This window comes from Pituophis catenifer, unplaced genomic scaffold (assembly GCF_029215685.1).
Source record: "Pituophis catenifer annectens isolate HBS135680 unplaced genomic scaffold, rPitCat1.0.hap2 SCAF_16, whole genome shotgun sequence".
Lineage (NCBI taxonomy): Eukaryota > Metazoa > Chordata > Lepidosauria > Squamata > Colubridae > Pituophis > Pituophis catenifer.
The window spans coordinates 22,154,902-22,169,666 of record NW_027256896.1 but is presented as its reverse complement, the minus strand read 5'-3'; the positions used below and the strand labels follow the sequence as shown (position 1 = coordinate 22,169,666).

Sequence of the window (14,765 nt, the reverse complement as noted above, 5' to 3'; positions counted from 1 at the left end):
AAAAATCAGCAAACACCAGAAAAACTTTTAGATGGAGGTAGATTGCTTTAAAATGTATGTCATTCTCATGTAACCGTGAAGTATGGACCCCTGCAGCTGCACTGAGTTGAACTGGTTTCCATTCAGTATGTGAAGGCTCGTGTAATGTTCGTGTAATTCAATTACTTGTATTTTTAATGACTTTTCATTAGGGAATAATAAGATTTGTGGCTTGTAAAATATTTTGACTATGGCACTATTTTTTTTAGTCCTGGGTCTTTTATTCCTAAACAATGTACTGTGTGTATTGTTATGTAAACTGCAAAATTATGCTAAAGTTTAGCATTAAAAATAAAATGGCCTGTGGACTCTTAAGAGGTAGTTTATCACTCCAAAGAGATTTAAGATGTAGTCAGACTGACATATTTATTAAGCCTGTATGTTGTCCTGCACGTATAAAGCTTAATGTAATGCATTTTTTGTTTTTAGTCTCAGATGCAAACCCAGGTACAGCAAGTGGGAATTGTATCTACACAGGCTATGGCAACAGGGCCAACAGCGGACCCTGAGAAACGCAAACTGATTCAGCAACAGTTGGTTCTGCTACTTCATGCTCATAAGTGTCAGAGGCGAGAACAAGCCAATGGAGAAGTGCGGACATGTGCTCTTCCCCACTGCCGAACTATGAAAAATGTCCTAAATCACATGACACATTGTCAAGCGGGAAAGGCCTGTCAAGGTAAGAGCCCAGCCTGGGATGTGTTGCTCCCTAGCTTTGGTACAACACAGTCCCTTCGTAAGGTTTCATACAATAACTACTAGGAGATGGAAATCGACCAAAAGTGCAACCTGGTGATCTAAGAGGTTGAAATGCAATACCTATGATCCTCAGCCAGCACAGCCATTGGTAATTGAGCATATCTGGAGACTGATAAAAGCCAATGGTTCTCATCTTAAGGGTGTTGTATAGTCCCTTGAAATCAAAATGACTGGGTTATTTCTTTTTCCTTGCTTTGGTAAGCTAGAATCCTCTGGAAAGAAATGTCTTTTCATACATGTTTGCAGCTTTCACCTTCATTGGATTTGCATTGATTTTCACTAGTTAAAAGTACAGGGATTTGTTGTTTTGTGTGGGACTGCAAAAAGCTGCTTCCAATCCATTTTCATCGGGCTGCTTTTGATTAACTAGCGTTCTCTTATTAAAAGTTTTAAAGTTTACTCTAATGTTCTGCTGGCATTTCTGCTTCCTCTGTATGTTTGGAACCTAAAGGAAGATAGGTTTGACTGTTGAGGCTAATCTTTTGTTTTTCCTTCTAATTTCAAAACAGGTCAAAGCCAATAGGCGACCTCAAAAGTTTGCATTTCTTGTAAATTACAGTAACTCATTTGAGCAGTGAGGGCTATGCAGCATAGGTCTTTTTTAGAAAAATATGTCTTTATGGTATTTCTATATAGTCATTTTAGTTACTGGTCCTTTGTTTAATAGATGATATCCTCAGTATATGATCAGCACAGAGAATTCTCTGTAGCAAATAGTAGGAATTAGTGGATACTCCATAGATCCAAGGTTTGCAAATGTTACTGTGTGATTTAACAAACTTGGAATTAAGGTTATTCAGGACTACAGAGCAAGTGTCAAAATCGCGGGCCGCAGGATACGTCACATGCTGGCCCCGCCCGGTTTAGCGAAGGGGGGAGAAGTCCCGATATGTCACGTGACGACGCGAGTTTGACACCCTTGCTATAGAGGTTTAGTTTATGGTTTCTCTTCCGTAGTGGCACATTGTGCATCATCACGTCAGATCATATCTCACTGGAAGAATTGTACGCGGCATGACTGCCCAGTATGTCTCCCGTTGAAAAATGCTAGTGACAAGAGAAGCCAGCAACGTAAGTTGAAGAATTTTTCTATTGGAGTAAAGAGAAATGCAGAAGAAATGCATTGTCTCCATTTCCTGCTTTACTTTGAAAATTGTTCCTTTAAAATGATATTATCGACTTAAGACTATATAAAGCCACAGTGTTATTAAGATGTTTAATCTTAAATAGTTTGATTGCTTACCTGCATTTGGCTAAAAAGCCTCCCAGGGTAAATGTAGAGCAGGGTTGTCAAACCGGCAGCCCGCAGGCCGGATGCATCACGCACAGGCCACACCCACCCCAGCTCCGCAAAGGGAAAAACCGTCGCGATATGTCATGTGATGGCAACGTGGCGTGGCGAGTTTGACACCCGTAATGTAGAGGAATAGAGATAACTTTGAAGAAAATACCTGACAGCTATTACAAAGACACCTGCTTAGTCCTGAAAGAGAGGAAGAAACCTCCTTTTTAAATGTGGAAATTTTAAATTTTTAAATTTTAAATTCGTCTTTTTATAGGGGTATGGGTAAGGCATTTTAAATTGGGGAGCCATTTTAGATTTAATTCTGTTTTAAACGTATTTTAATTGTTTATATTGTATGTTTTTTAACTTTGGCTGTGCACCGCCCCGAGTCCTTCGGGAGAGGGGGCGGTATAAAAATCTAATAAATAAATAAATAAATAAATAATAAACCTAAGATGGGCCCACCTGAAGTCCTTTGAATGTAAGAGAAAGGTAAAGAGAAATCTTGTCAGGTTTTCAACATTCTGTTACTGTAGTCTATATCAATAAAGTAAAATTCCATTATTTTTTGTGACTCTGTTCCCTGAATCTGACTTCACGGTAGGTTCCAAGTTAAGAAAACTACGAGAGCCTTACCGTTGGATATAAAAAGTAATGGTCTGAAAATATTTTTTAAAAATGTATTCAGATTTCAAAACTTTCTTTAAAATCATTCATTAAACCACCAAACCTATCACTGCCCAGAATCACTTTGTGAGGAAGATGAATGGTTTCTAAATTTGATATATAAATACATAAAAATAAAAATAAAAAATCAGATATATAATTATGACCATAATTATATTCTGTTCTGTTTGCTAATATGGAGATCATATAAATCAATAGATCTGGTAACCAATCTTTCTGAAGAGTCAATTACTACAGAATCTGAAGTGATAGAACAGATCTGGGCAGAGCAGGGTAGAGAAGTAAAACAGAGAATCCCAAGTCCTAAGGATTTGAGGGATAAATTGCTGAAGTATACTTCGTAGGACTGAATTCTAATCAGGACTACCGGCATTAATTATTTGGAAATAGTTGAGTGAAAATTGAGTAAGATAGGAAATGATGCACTACACAGCAAAGAAACAGAGTGTAGTCAGCTAAATGAATTATCATTATGAGAATAGCTGCTGCTTTGGACATCTCAGGTTTTAGTCAATATAATGTGTATGTCTGTATATATGTATACATATCACAATTGTTTTTTTCTTAAGGACCGACTGTTCTCTAATTCAGTTTTTGAATAGATTTCTCAAGGTGCTACTGGAATTCTCCCATTTCAATAGAATTATAATTAGAGCTATTCTAAAGGGGGTAAAGTTATTTTGATCTTGAGGTGAAACAATGCCTACAATGATTCTTTTGTATGCACTTGTAGATCAACAGAAGGGAGTGTTGTTCATTAAGAAATTTATGTACTTCTGAGTATTTGCAAACTAACCCTAACGTAAATTTGCTGATAGGTTGAATGGTCTTTTTAAAAATGCTGGAGCTACTTTGGAAGTGAACTCAGCATAAACTAAACCTTGAGAGTATATGTGTGGTAGAAACTTCAAAAGCTTCCCCATTGTAGAACTGGGGAAACTCAGGTTTGGATCTCCATCCAGCCCCAAAATTTATATTTAGTCATTCATGGCTGTCTTAGTTTCACTTATCTCATTAGAGAACATAGATTGAAAAATGTGTTCGAGTTATGAGCTATCCCAAAGGTTCTTCAGAAGAAGCTTCTTCGATGCGAAGCGAAACGTCTTCAAAGAAGAACCAGAAAGATCAGTTGCCTCTTGAAAAAGCACCTTTGGGACAACCATGACCTGGATGACTGAGAATCTCCATAGAGTTATGAGCTAGTGTTTCATTTTTTTATCATTAGTGCATTAGCTTGTGGTATATGTATTGCATAATTCAGTATTTTTCCCCTCTGCCTAGCTCTCCTTGGGTCACCAGCTGGTGGAATCCAGAATTCTGTGGCATCTGGAACAGGACAGCCCATAACTCCTTCCCTAAGTAATCCTAACCCTATTGACCCCAGTTCCATGCAACGAGCCTATGCTGCTCTTGGCTTACCTTACGGCAATCAACCACAGGCGCCGTTGCAACCACAAGTCCCAGGCCAGCAACCTACACCACCTCAAACCCACCAGCAAATGAGGACTATCAATGCACTGGGTAAGCAAGGAAGCTACTTCTAGCAGCAAAAGAGAAAGAGAATTTTGTTTTCAGTTGATGTGGTCAGGAAAATGGAAAAGAATAGAAGGCAAAGACTCATTGATATGTGCAAGGATAGCCTTGGCTGGAAACTGGGATACATCACTTTCCTTTAATCAGAATGAGTTTTTCTCCATGCTTAGGAGTACTTAGAATCTTGAGATAGGTAAAAAATGGAGTTGTTTGGTTCATAAGAGTTCTCCCTGTACTGTACATTCAGTTTGTGTGATTCAGAGACGAAATGGAATCAGTTCTCTGGTAGGAGGGCGGTAAGCATCATTGGCACACAAAGGGTAGATGGTTGAGGATGGAGGGCAAGTTAGCACCTTGGTGGAAAATATGTTAATTTTCACTGATTGCATTGCATGTAATGCTGCTTATAACTTTTATTTCATTTGCATCTCACTTTTAATCATGTATTTAAATGTATTTTACTTTGTTATTTGAGAAATGTTCCATGACTAACATAGTACAATCTTCTTCCAAAGGAACTAATCAAATGAATCTGGCTACAGGAGGAATAACTGATCAACAGACTAGCATGATCTCAGAAACGTCTCTTCCGACTCCACTTGGGACAGCAAAGTAAGAAAGGCTTCTTGTTGAGCATTTACAGTTGACCATTACTTCTATTTTTAAAAATTACAAGATTTTGGTAACGTTACTTTCCTTGGACATTTCTCATCTGCCTGGTAGGGAGGGTTCAGTGATAAAATTACAATAAAATTTCATTGCTTGTGCTTGCTGTAGTAATCAGTTGTTTGATAATGTCTTAACTTTGATCATCAGTAAGGATATTTAAATACAGAAATAAATTTCAGTACAATAAAGATCTACAAAAGGTTCCCTAACTGCCTTTTCTTTAGCCCCTTAATGAGTGATGGCACAAATTCTGGCAGTGCTGGAAATCTCAGTGGCTCTATGCCAACAGCTGCACCACCTTCAAGTACCGGGGTAAGGAAGACCTGGCATGAGCATGTTACCCAGGATCTGCGCAATCACTTAGTACACAAACTGTAAGTATTAACCAGGGGAAGGCATAGCTCACTATGGGATAAGACTAGTCTGTTAATTATGTTATCTTATAGTGCCATTCCTTACATTTGGGACCTGGGAGACAATATGAGAAACTGGCTAGTTTCAGTAAACATTGATTTCTTCTTCACTGTATGAGAAAGGCTACTTCACACATTTATTCTACTTCCCAATTTCATCTTTTGTCTCAGTGCCACCAGCAAAGGTTTCAGTTGCTGCATATCATTCTGAAGGAAGAGTAATTCTCATTGAATTTCTTTAGAGCTGGAATCTTAAGTGTATTTCCACTATACACTGTTTTCTTGCAGTGTTTCTAAAGGGAATTAAATCTTTTCTTTTTTTCAGCGTACAAGCCATTTTTCCAACTCCAGATCCAGCAGCTTTGAAAGATCGGCGGATGGAAAATTTGGTGGCTTATGCTAGGAAAGTTGAAGGCGATATGTATGAATCGGCTAACAGTAGGGTATGTTACTGATCTGAAAAAAAGATTTGGTTGAATATGTCAAGTGCTGTATAATGCCACAATTTTGAAAAATTCTGTGTTCAGGTACATTTCTCCATGAGCTTCCACTGCAGGGCTCTTCTATGTTTATAATGATTTAAAAGATTGCCAGAGTTAGGTAACAACTTCAATCTTCAGTGCTTAGAAAGAGTGCTTGGAAAGTTTCTTTCTCACAGGAAAGTCTTCTAGTTTAAGTCTAGCATCTGAATCTATAGGAACATCTTCTTCTAAAGTGAAGAAGTCTGGAATGTCACAGTATTTTTATGTTACTGTAGGAATCTAAAGCTACATACAATTTCTGGTAGCCCTTGAACAGGAGACTGCCAGGAAATCCTAGAACAGGAGAAGTTGAAAAGGGTCGTGGCAGTACTGTTGCCAGGAAAAGGAGCCAGGCTCGATTCTTTGTCTTACATGCCTGTGTGAGAAGATGAGATCTGGCCAGCATGTTTATCGGGCACAACATTTCCAGAAGGGCTTTGACTGGTTAAATCAACTGTATTGCATCAGCTTGCTCAAGCTGTCCAGATGTTAGACTTAAATTCCTATCATCCTCCATTTTAGGTCGTAGGTGATCATATCAAGCATCATCTGGAGGATGATACATTGCCTGTCTTTCATCTAGAGACTGTGTTGTGCCAAATTTCAGGAAGTATTTTTTCAGCTTAGGTACTCGGCTTCATGAGATGGCTGCTTCAAATGGTCACTATTCATGTACGAAAATGGATTCAAATTATAACTTCAATCTGTGCTCACCTGATCCTAAAATTCTCTTTTTTCAGGATGAATATTACCATTTATTAGCAGAGAAAATATATAAGATACAAAAAGAGCTAGAAGAAAAACGGAGGTCTCGTTTGCATAAGCAAGGGATCTTGGGTAATCAGCCAGCCTTACAGGCCCCTGGGTCTCAACCTCCTGGCATTCCACCGGTGGCAGCAACTGTGGGTCAAGCGCAGCCTGTGAGACCTCCCAGTAAGTGATTCACTAAAAATACAGAGCAGGAAAGACCTTGCTACTTCTCCTTTTTATCTTTTTGCATTCAAAAATCCCATCTTAGCAAGTTTTTAAAAATGAAAATTTCTAAAACCACAGGGAAGCAGGATCAAATTTGAATTTGCCTATAGATCTATAACCATTTTCTGAAATTTTGAAGAGATGACATTTGCTGGACCTCCTCCCTTGGAAAGGAAGTCCTGATGTTGTGCCTCGCTAGCATCCCCGAATGAATTTTCTTAAGCAGACAATATGATCCTTTCCCAGCATAAAGATGAAGATGAGCCAGAGCATCTTTCTCAGCACTTCCTTCCCAAATGGATTGCTTGACTTTGTTATGCATCGCTCTGTTGCTGCCTTCAGGTATCAATGTAGGGAGCGCATGACCTCATCTGAGGTGGAGGCTGGAGAAGTTTAGACCAGGCTCCCACGTTGCTTATAGCTTCTGTTAGATGTTTGCTTAGTAGTGCGAGAAGCAAGGTTTACCACCATGGCACCTCCCACAGTGTAACAGATGTAGTGTTTGGAGTATACAGGTTCGGTTTCATGGTGAAGGTGCTAGCCTAGAACCCAGGAGAGAGTGAGTTTTAGTCCTGCCTTTGGCATGAAAGCCGGCTGGGTGACTTTGGGCCGGTCTTTCTCAACCCAGGCCACCTCTCACGGTGGTTGTGGTGGGGAAAGTGGGAGGAAGAAGGAAAGTTATGCCTGCTACCGTGAATTACTTATAAAGTAATAAGGGCAGGATTGGGGCCGCAGTGGCTCACGTAAGACGCTGGGCCTGTGCACCACTGAGGTCGGCAGCTCGGCGGATAGATTCCTGTGAGCGAATAAACTGCGCAAGGGACAAGAAAGGAGCCTCTCCCGATTGCCTACTACCATTCAGGCGTCCCGTAGGTAAAAATAACACCACCCAAAAAAATTCCTTTCACAGAGGCAGTCAACCGCCTTGGTGATCCCTAGCTAACGCATGTCATACAGGATTTTTAAAAATCTAGTAAATAAACAAACACTATTACCCTTGGGAATCTCTCCAGTTGGTAAAACTGCTACTTATTCCTTATGTACTTGTGTGGGAGACTGACAGGAGAATCCATCTTTTAAGATGATGGCACCATCTGCAATTTTTAATTTTCTGATTTTATGAATAATTAATCATTTTTAAAACATGTTGCCTCAAATAATTCTAACGTAACTTAGAATTCAATCAGAGTTTAACGTTCATTTATTCTTTTCCAGATGGGCCTATATCCATGCCAAGTGTGCCTCTGGGCCGTATGCAAGCCTCTCAAGGTATTTAACATCCATTGCTTCCTCTTTTACTCAGCATCTCTGCTGTGGCTTTTGCTTTCAGCTAGGATACCCTACCTAGCCTCTCCAATTATGCCACCTGTTCCAATAACATTCTATCCCAAGTCACTTTGCTTGATAATCTCCCAGTAAGTTCTTGATTTTCTAGACCTCCAAATTTTACTTGGGAGTTCACTGTCTGTTTCTTCTGAAGCAATTTATGTTGTTTATTAAATAACATAATTATGTTTTTTCATCATTTGAATCAGTTTATGCCATTCACATGATCACACAAATGACATAAATTATGTCCATTTGTTAAATTCAGACTTAACAGACATTCCTTTCTCCCAAATGGTGTATTAAATTGAGATATACTGAAATCAACTGTCCTTGCAGAAATTTCAAAATTGCTGATGATGAAAAGGTAGCATCTATGTTCTGTGAAGTCTGATGAAAAGCAAATGGAAACTTTCTAATGAGACTTTAGGAAGAGCAGCATTATGGGATCAACAAATATGATAAAACTGCAAAAATCAGCTTTAATCTTACGGGCCTCTGCAAGGAAACAGAATTAATAGTTTTTTTAAAAAGGAAATAGGTATGCATTTGGCCACGCGTTGTTGTGTGAATCTTCAGGGCGACACTTAGCCTGAATCTTCATCAAAGCAAAGCTTCTTCTGGAATTTTTGCACTGTCTTTCAAACGGATGCTGTGCCCTCAGCAAGCTCTTACACAAATCGGCACCTTGTGGCACGATCTCTAGAGTTTAACAACTCTGCAGAAACACTGTACTTTCCATCACAAGGGTCTAAAGTAAAGGCACAGGCGGAATAAAGGAAGGCCCAAAGCAATCGTCGTGCATGAAAAATATGAAAACAGATCCTTGATTTTTTTTTTCAAATACTGCATTTTTCGGAGTATAAGATGCACCGGAGTCTAAAACGCACCTACCTTTTTTGGTGAGGAAAAGAAGAAAAAAAAATCTGCCTCTGCCTCCGAGCAATTTTGCCTCGTTAAAGCAAACAGCCTGCTTTATTTTCATTTTCGTTTTCAGCATAGTTTGATTAGCACAAGGGAAAAAAAAAAAAATCTGCTCCAGCAATTTACCTCTTTGCAGCAAGCAGTAGAGCCCTGCCTAAAACAGCTGGGAGCAAATCAGCTGAGAGTCGGGATGCCAATCCAATCAACTTGTGCTAATTAGGCTGTGCTGAAGCTGAAAAGAGCTGTTTTTTCTTACTGTTTGCTTGCAAGGAGGTAGCTGCTGCGAGGCAGAGGCCAAAGGGTGGGGGCCAGTGGGTTGGCAGGGCTACATTCGGTGTATAAGACGCACTTAAATTTTCACCCCCTTTTAGGGGGGGAAAAGGTGTGTCTTATACTCCAAAAAATACGGTAGCTGTGGGTCACTACCACTTAGAACTGAATTAGAGATTTATCAGAGTCAGCAGTATTGCAGGCAAAATAGTTTTATTAACTTGATCTCTCCCTGCATTAAGTAAAAACTCTCCTTTCATAGGTGGAGTTACATAGAAGTCATGTTAAAAATAGGAAGAAAGGGGATGTACTTTGAAACACTTGTGACATGCCTCTTCTTCTGCCGGTTCCCAAGGAAAGGAAAATTGCAATTATAATAAAATAATTCAAGCTCAATGAATTATTTTATTATAAAAAAATAATCACTGAAAATAATACAGCCTCACTCACACAAGGCAACAGTTATTTTCAAAGGCATTGCAAAAGTGTTCTTTTCTGAACCTCCTGGCACCACGTAGCAGTCCAGCTGAGGAATTGCAATTGAACAGTCCATTAGCTCCGCAGCTAAAGGACTTTTGCCCAATGTCACTTCAGTTGTGCCCATTGTGGCTTTACCTAAAGAAAGGGAATATCTGTTCTGTATCATCCCACCACTAGTCATCTGTGAGGGCAACCGGAGTGGTTTCATTCCCCTATCTAGGCCAGAAGCCTGACTGCTAAAGATCCAGTTGAATCCCACTTATGATAATTGGATTCCATTGGGCTCCCACCAGTGTTCTCTCAAAAGTGTTCTTTGTTGTTTCTTCCCGGTTGTTTACCTGGGTTTCCTGCCTGTTTGAGGTCTGAGCGGGGCTCGGACATTGTGTGTCTAATGAGCTGTTTTGGGGGTACATTTTGCAGGAGTGAATCAGTTTAACTCCATGTCCATAGGGAATGCCCAAATGCCCCCAGCATCAGTCGGGCCTCGTGCGACTTCTCCACTGAATCACCCTGTTCAGATGAACTCCATGGCCTCTGTTTCGACGGTTCGTATTATATTATTTTTCTTTCATTGTTCAGTTTTTAGAATACTTTCAGAAAGTCAATTCAGCTATTGGTTGCTTTGCATCCTTTCCATTATTGCCGCATTGGAATTTTCAGTTAATGCATTTTATTGCAATATTTACTGATTTTCTGATCTCACCCAACTCTCTCTATTACACAAGAGAACCTGGGAAATATTCAGTGTAAGCCATTTAAAAGAGCATTGTGTTTGGTTCAGTATTTCACTACAAAGCCATTCTTCCTGTTGTAGTTATTATCTGGGCCTTCTGAAACCTGTGATCCAGAATCATAATACAAGTAGATTGTTTTGTTTACTAGATGGCTTTGTCTCCTTCCCGAATGCCTCAGTCTCAAAATGTGATGGGAGCTCATTCTGGCAACCTCTTGGGTCAGCCCACCAGCCAAACCCAATTCCTGCCCCAGAATCAATTTTCTGCCTCTAGTGGAGTTTTGAATGTCAACAGTACAGCCCTAGGGAAGCCAGCAGCACAGGCTGGCGTAGTACAGGTAAGTTTTGCAGTAAACCAAAATTTATTCGATTTTTTTCTGGCAAATTCGTTTCAATAACTTTTGGGTACCTGTTTGCAAAATATGGAATCTTAACTAAATTTTAGTTGTGGGGAATGGATAGCACAGTGGCTGTTGTTTGCACAAGAAGAAAACATGATGTATTTGTGTGTCTCAGTATGCGCACAAGAATTAGATGAATTTTTATATATCCTGTTAAGTGTAGGTTTTTCTAACAGGGTCAACTTCCTGGCAGTGCTGTTCCTAATTCAGTTACCTTACTGGGATCACAAAACAATCAGCTCTCGTGTCCTCCAGTGAGCCAGTCACCCCTTCATCAAGCCGCACCTCCATTATCCACAGTGGCTGGAGTGCCATCTCTTCCACACCAAACCCCACCGGGACTTACTCCACCACAGTCAATTGTGCCTGCCCAGCCGTCCACCCCTGTCTCCTCATCAGGCCAAGGTCCCACTCCAGCTGCTGGCTCAGTTCCCAACGCCATGCAGATGCAAAGCACCCCTTCGGGGCAACTGGCAACACCAGCTCAGGTCACCCCCCAGCCTCAGACCCCCGTGCATCCTCCATCTGTACCCACCCCACAACCCCTGCAGCCACTGCCACCACCATTGTCAACTCAGGCGCCCAGTACTCCGGTAAGTGTTTCATCTTTTCCCTGTCTGGGCTTTCTGCTGCCTTTCAATTGGAAGCTCTTAGAAACCAAACAGCAAGTGAAGCATCGCTATCCAAACTTGTGATATTGGGCAAAAGCAAGCCATTTAATTTTTTTTTTAAAGTAGACTGTTTGTACCTCATCCCAAATGCCATCAAAGGGCTGACAGAATGTGACTCTTTACAGGCAACCTTTAATTGCTGCTTGCCATCTTTGATTGTTTGCCATAAAGAGCTTAATGGTGAAGCACTTTAATTGGTCACAACAGATGTTTTAGCATTGATTGGCAGATGGTTCCAGCTAGCACCTTTACATTTTGCATCATCTACCATTTCTGAACTTTCCTTAAGAGCTCTAAATTGGAAGTTTACAAGATTCAGATCTTTCTGCACGTGTTGTTTTTCAAGGGCATTGTTGTAGCTTTCTTATGGCACACCAAAACAATTGCTCTTCTGCAAGTGCTTCACGTGTACAGTGCACAGAGCAATCCCTTCTTAAACTCTGCCACAATCCTTCAAACATATTATTAGGCAGCTTACAGTAAACAGGTTGGAAAGCAGATGGCTCTCTGACTTACGTTAACTTCCTATTGAGGATTCTTAGATGGGTACGTAAAGCAGATTCACCATATAGAGATATTTATGGACAGCCATCTCAGTTTAATGTTGCAGATTTAGTGCCATTCTGTAAAGTCAGGTTTTCATATCTTCCTTCCTTCCTTCCTTTCATCCCTCCCTCTCTTTCCAGCTATCCCAAGCAGCAGCAAGTACAGACAATAGGATACCTACACCAGCTTCTGTTGCCAGTGCTGATGTCAGTGCCCAGCAACTTGGTCAGGAAACACAAATGCAAGAAAATAAAGCAGAAGTCACGATGGAAAAAGCTGATTCAGAATATGTTGAGGCTCAGCTGGAGCCAAAACCAGAGGTAATTGAGAACCAAGTCATTATCAATAGATTAATAAAAGGCATGATCTACTCTTGCTTACTTGAAAAAAATGGACAATCTAGAAGGTTGCACTGGAGAGAAATATCCTACTTCCCCTTTGCTTTTTAGTTGGAGGAGGACATATCGGGACCTGCAGGAACCAAAGAAGAAACTAGTGGGGTAGATTGCAAGCAAGAGTCAATGGAGATAGAAGGAAAAAAATCAGAGCTAAAAGAGGAGGAAGATGTGAACAGCAATGGCACCATATCGCAGTCTACATCACCATCTCAGTCACGGAAAAAAAGTAAGTCTGCATCTCTCTAATTCTGGGATATCTTCTGAGCCTAGACAGCAAAACAGTCAAGCCTCTTGTGCAGTCAGGCCTAAGTCTTCCTTGCATTAGATCAGCCATCCAGGTACCATGGAGAAGAGAAGCAGGGCTAATTGATAGCTAATCCTTGTGGCTTGTCCTTAATCTCTGGGGGGAAAGGTATATGGGTAGGATCATATTTTTTTAGCTTTAGTTATCATTTACTGATCCTTTCTTCAACAATATTTATTTTATCTTTCTTAAAGCTACCTGAGCAAGGGGTTAGGGATTATTGCATTTTTTTGTAATTAAATTTCTTCAATGAAATTTGTGAAGACTAAAAAATTTCTTGAGAAATATAGAAATAACTCGTGGTTGATTGCATAAATTTTTAAGTAAAATGCCTTGAATTATGGAAATTCAGAGCAGTGTAGAAGTGTTGGGAGGGATGAAGGGATAGATGGATAATAAGAAGGTTTTTATTTAACAGTCTTTAAACCTGAAGAATTGCGCCAGGCCCTCATGCCTACCCTGGAAGCTTTGTATCGTCAGGATCCAGAATCGTTACCTTTCAGACAGCCTGTGGATCCTCAACTTCTAGGTATTCCGGTGAGTGAGTAAACAGACGGAACTTAGCTGATTTCTTCTGGCTATGTATATTTCTTTTCTTTTTTTTTAGACAAGTTTTATTACATTTTTCTTTTACATACATATTTTATGAACAGAGTATTGACCAGGTCACATCTTTTACAACTTATAACATAATTATATATTGATTTTTATAATCTAATCCAATCTTCTTTTTTATTTTTTCCAGATACAATTTACATATTTCATTTTCTGCCATAATATTCTTTTTTCTCTATTTTTTATTTTATCTTAACCTCTTCTTAATTCTTTCTTTCTTTTTCTTTCTTTTTCTTTTATTAGATTTATATACCGCCCTACTCCCGAAGGATTCAGGGCGGTGAACAGGCACAAAAATAAAATATATAAATACAAAAATTTAAAAGCAGAAATAAAACCAGATTAAACAATTTAGCCCAAGACAAATTTAAAACATCCCAATAATTTAAAAACAGATTTAAAATTTTCAATTTAAAAGAAAAGGGGGGAAAAGGTTAGGCCAGGCCAGTTTGCTGGAATAGGAAGGTCTTAAGTGCGCGGCGGAAAGTGCGCAGATCCGGGATCCTCCGTATCTTCGGGGAGAGCTTGTTCCAGATCGTGGGTGCCCCCACAGAGAAGGCCCTCCCCCTGGGGGCCGCCAGTCAACACCGTTTGGCCGACGGTACCCGGAGGAGCCCCTCTCTATGAGAGCGTACCGGGCGGTGGGAGGCTATTTGTGGTAGTAGGCAGTCCCGTAAGTAGCCAGGTCCTAAGCCATGGAACGCTCTAAAGGTGGTAACCAAAACCTTGAAGCGCACTCGGAAGACCACCGGGAGCCAGTGCAGTTCGCGCAAGAGAGGTGTTACATGGGAGCGCCATGTCGCTCCCGTAACCACCCACGCAGCCGCACTCTGCGCCAGTTGGAGCCTCCGAGTGCTTCTCAAGGGGAGCCCCATGTAGAGAGTGTTGCAATAGTCCAGGCGGGAAGTGACGAGGGCATGAGTGACTGTGTGTAAGGAGTCCCGATCCAGAAAGGGACGCAACTGGCGAATCAGGCGAACCTGATGAAAAACCCTCCCGGTCACAGCCGTCAAATGCTCTTCTAAAGACAGCCGTGAATCCAGGAGGACGCCCAAGTTGCGAGCCCTCTCCGTGGGGGACAGCGATTCGCCCCCAATAGTCAGCGAGGGCATCAACTGACTATATCGGGACGTCGGAAACCACAGCCACTCGGTCTTGGATGGGTTGAGCCTGAGCCTGTTTCTCCCCATCCAGAACCGCACGGCCTCCAGACACC

The 14,765-nt window shown here is 40.7% G+C and overlaps 1 protein-coding gene across 4 annotated transcripts in view; it reads left to right on the top strand.

Moving 5' to 3' along the window:
• The window catches only part of CREBBP (CREB binding protein), a 47,619-nt gene that overhangs the window by 7,097 nt on the left and 25,757 nt on the right, over window positions 1–14,765 (top strand). For 2 of the 4 annotated variants that reach the window (XM_070955403.1, XM_070955402.1), the window contains exons 4-17: window positions 469–718; window positions 1,756–1,869; window positions 4,052–4,291; window positions 4,819–4,915; window positions 5,197–5,346; window positions 5,711–5,828; window positions 6,647–6,839; window positions 8,097–8,150; window positions 10,332–10,426; window positions 10,764–10,952; window positions 11,192–11,608; window positions 12,373–12,552; window positions 12,682–12,856; window positions 13,353–13,471. In XM_070955403.1, the coding sequence (XP_070811504.1) occupies window positions 469–718; window positions 1,756–1,869; window positions 4,052–4,291; window positions 4,819–4,915; window positions 5,197–5,346; window positions 5,711–5,828; window positions 6,647–6,839; window positions 8,097–8,150; window positions 10,332–10,426; window positions 10,764–10,952; window positions 11,192–11,608; window positions 12,373–12,552; window positions 12,682–12,856; window positions 13,353–13,471 (2,391 nt within the window). The remainder of the gene's footprint in view (window positions 1–468; window positions 719–1,755; window positions 1,870–4,051; window positions 4,292–4,818; window positions 4,916–5,196; window positions 5,347–5,710; window positions 5,829–6,646; window positions 6,840–8,096; window positions 8,151–10,331; window positions 10,427–10,763; window positions 10,953–11,191; window positions 11,609–12,372; window positions 12,553–12,681; window positions 12,857–13,352; window positions 13,472–14,765) is intronic. The other 2 variants (XM_070955404.1, XM_070955405.1) reach the window with 2 other exon arrangements.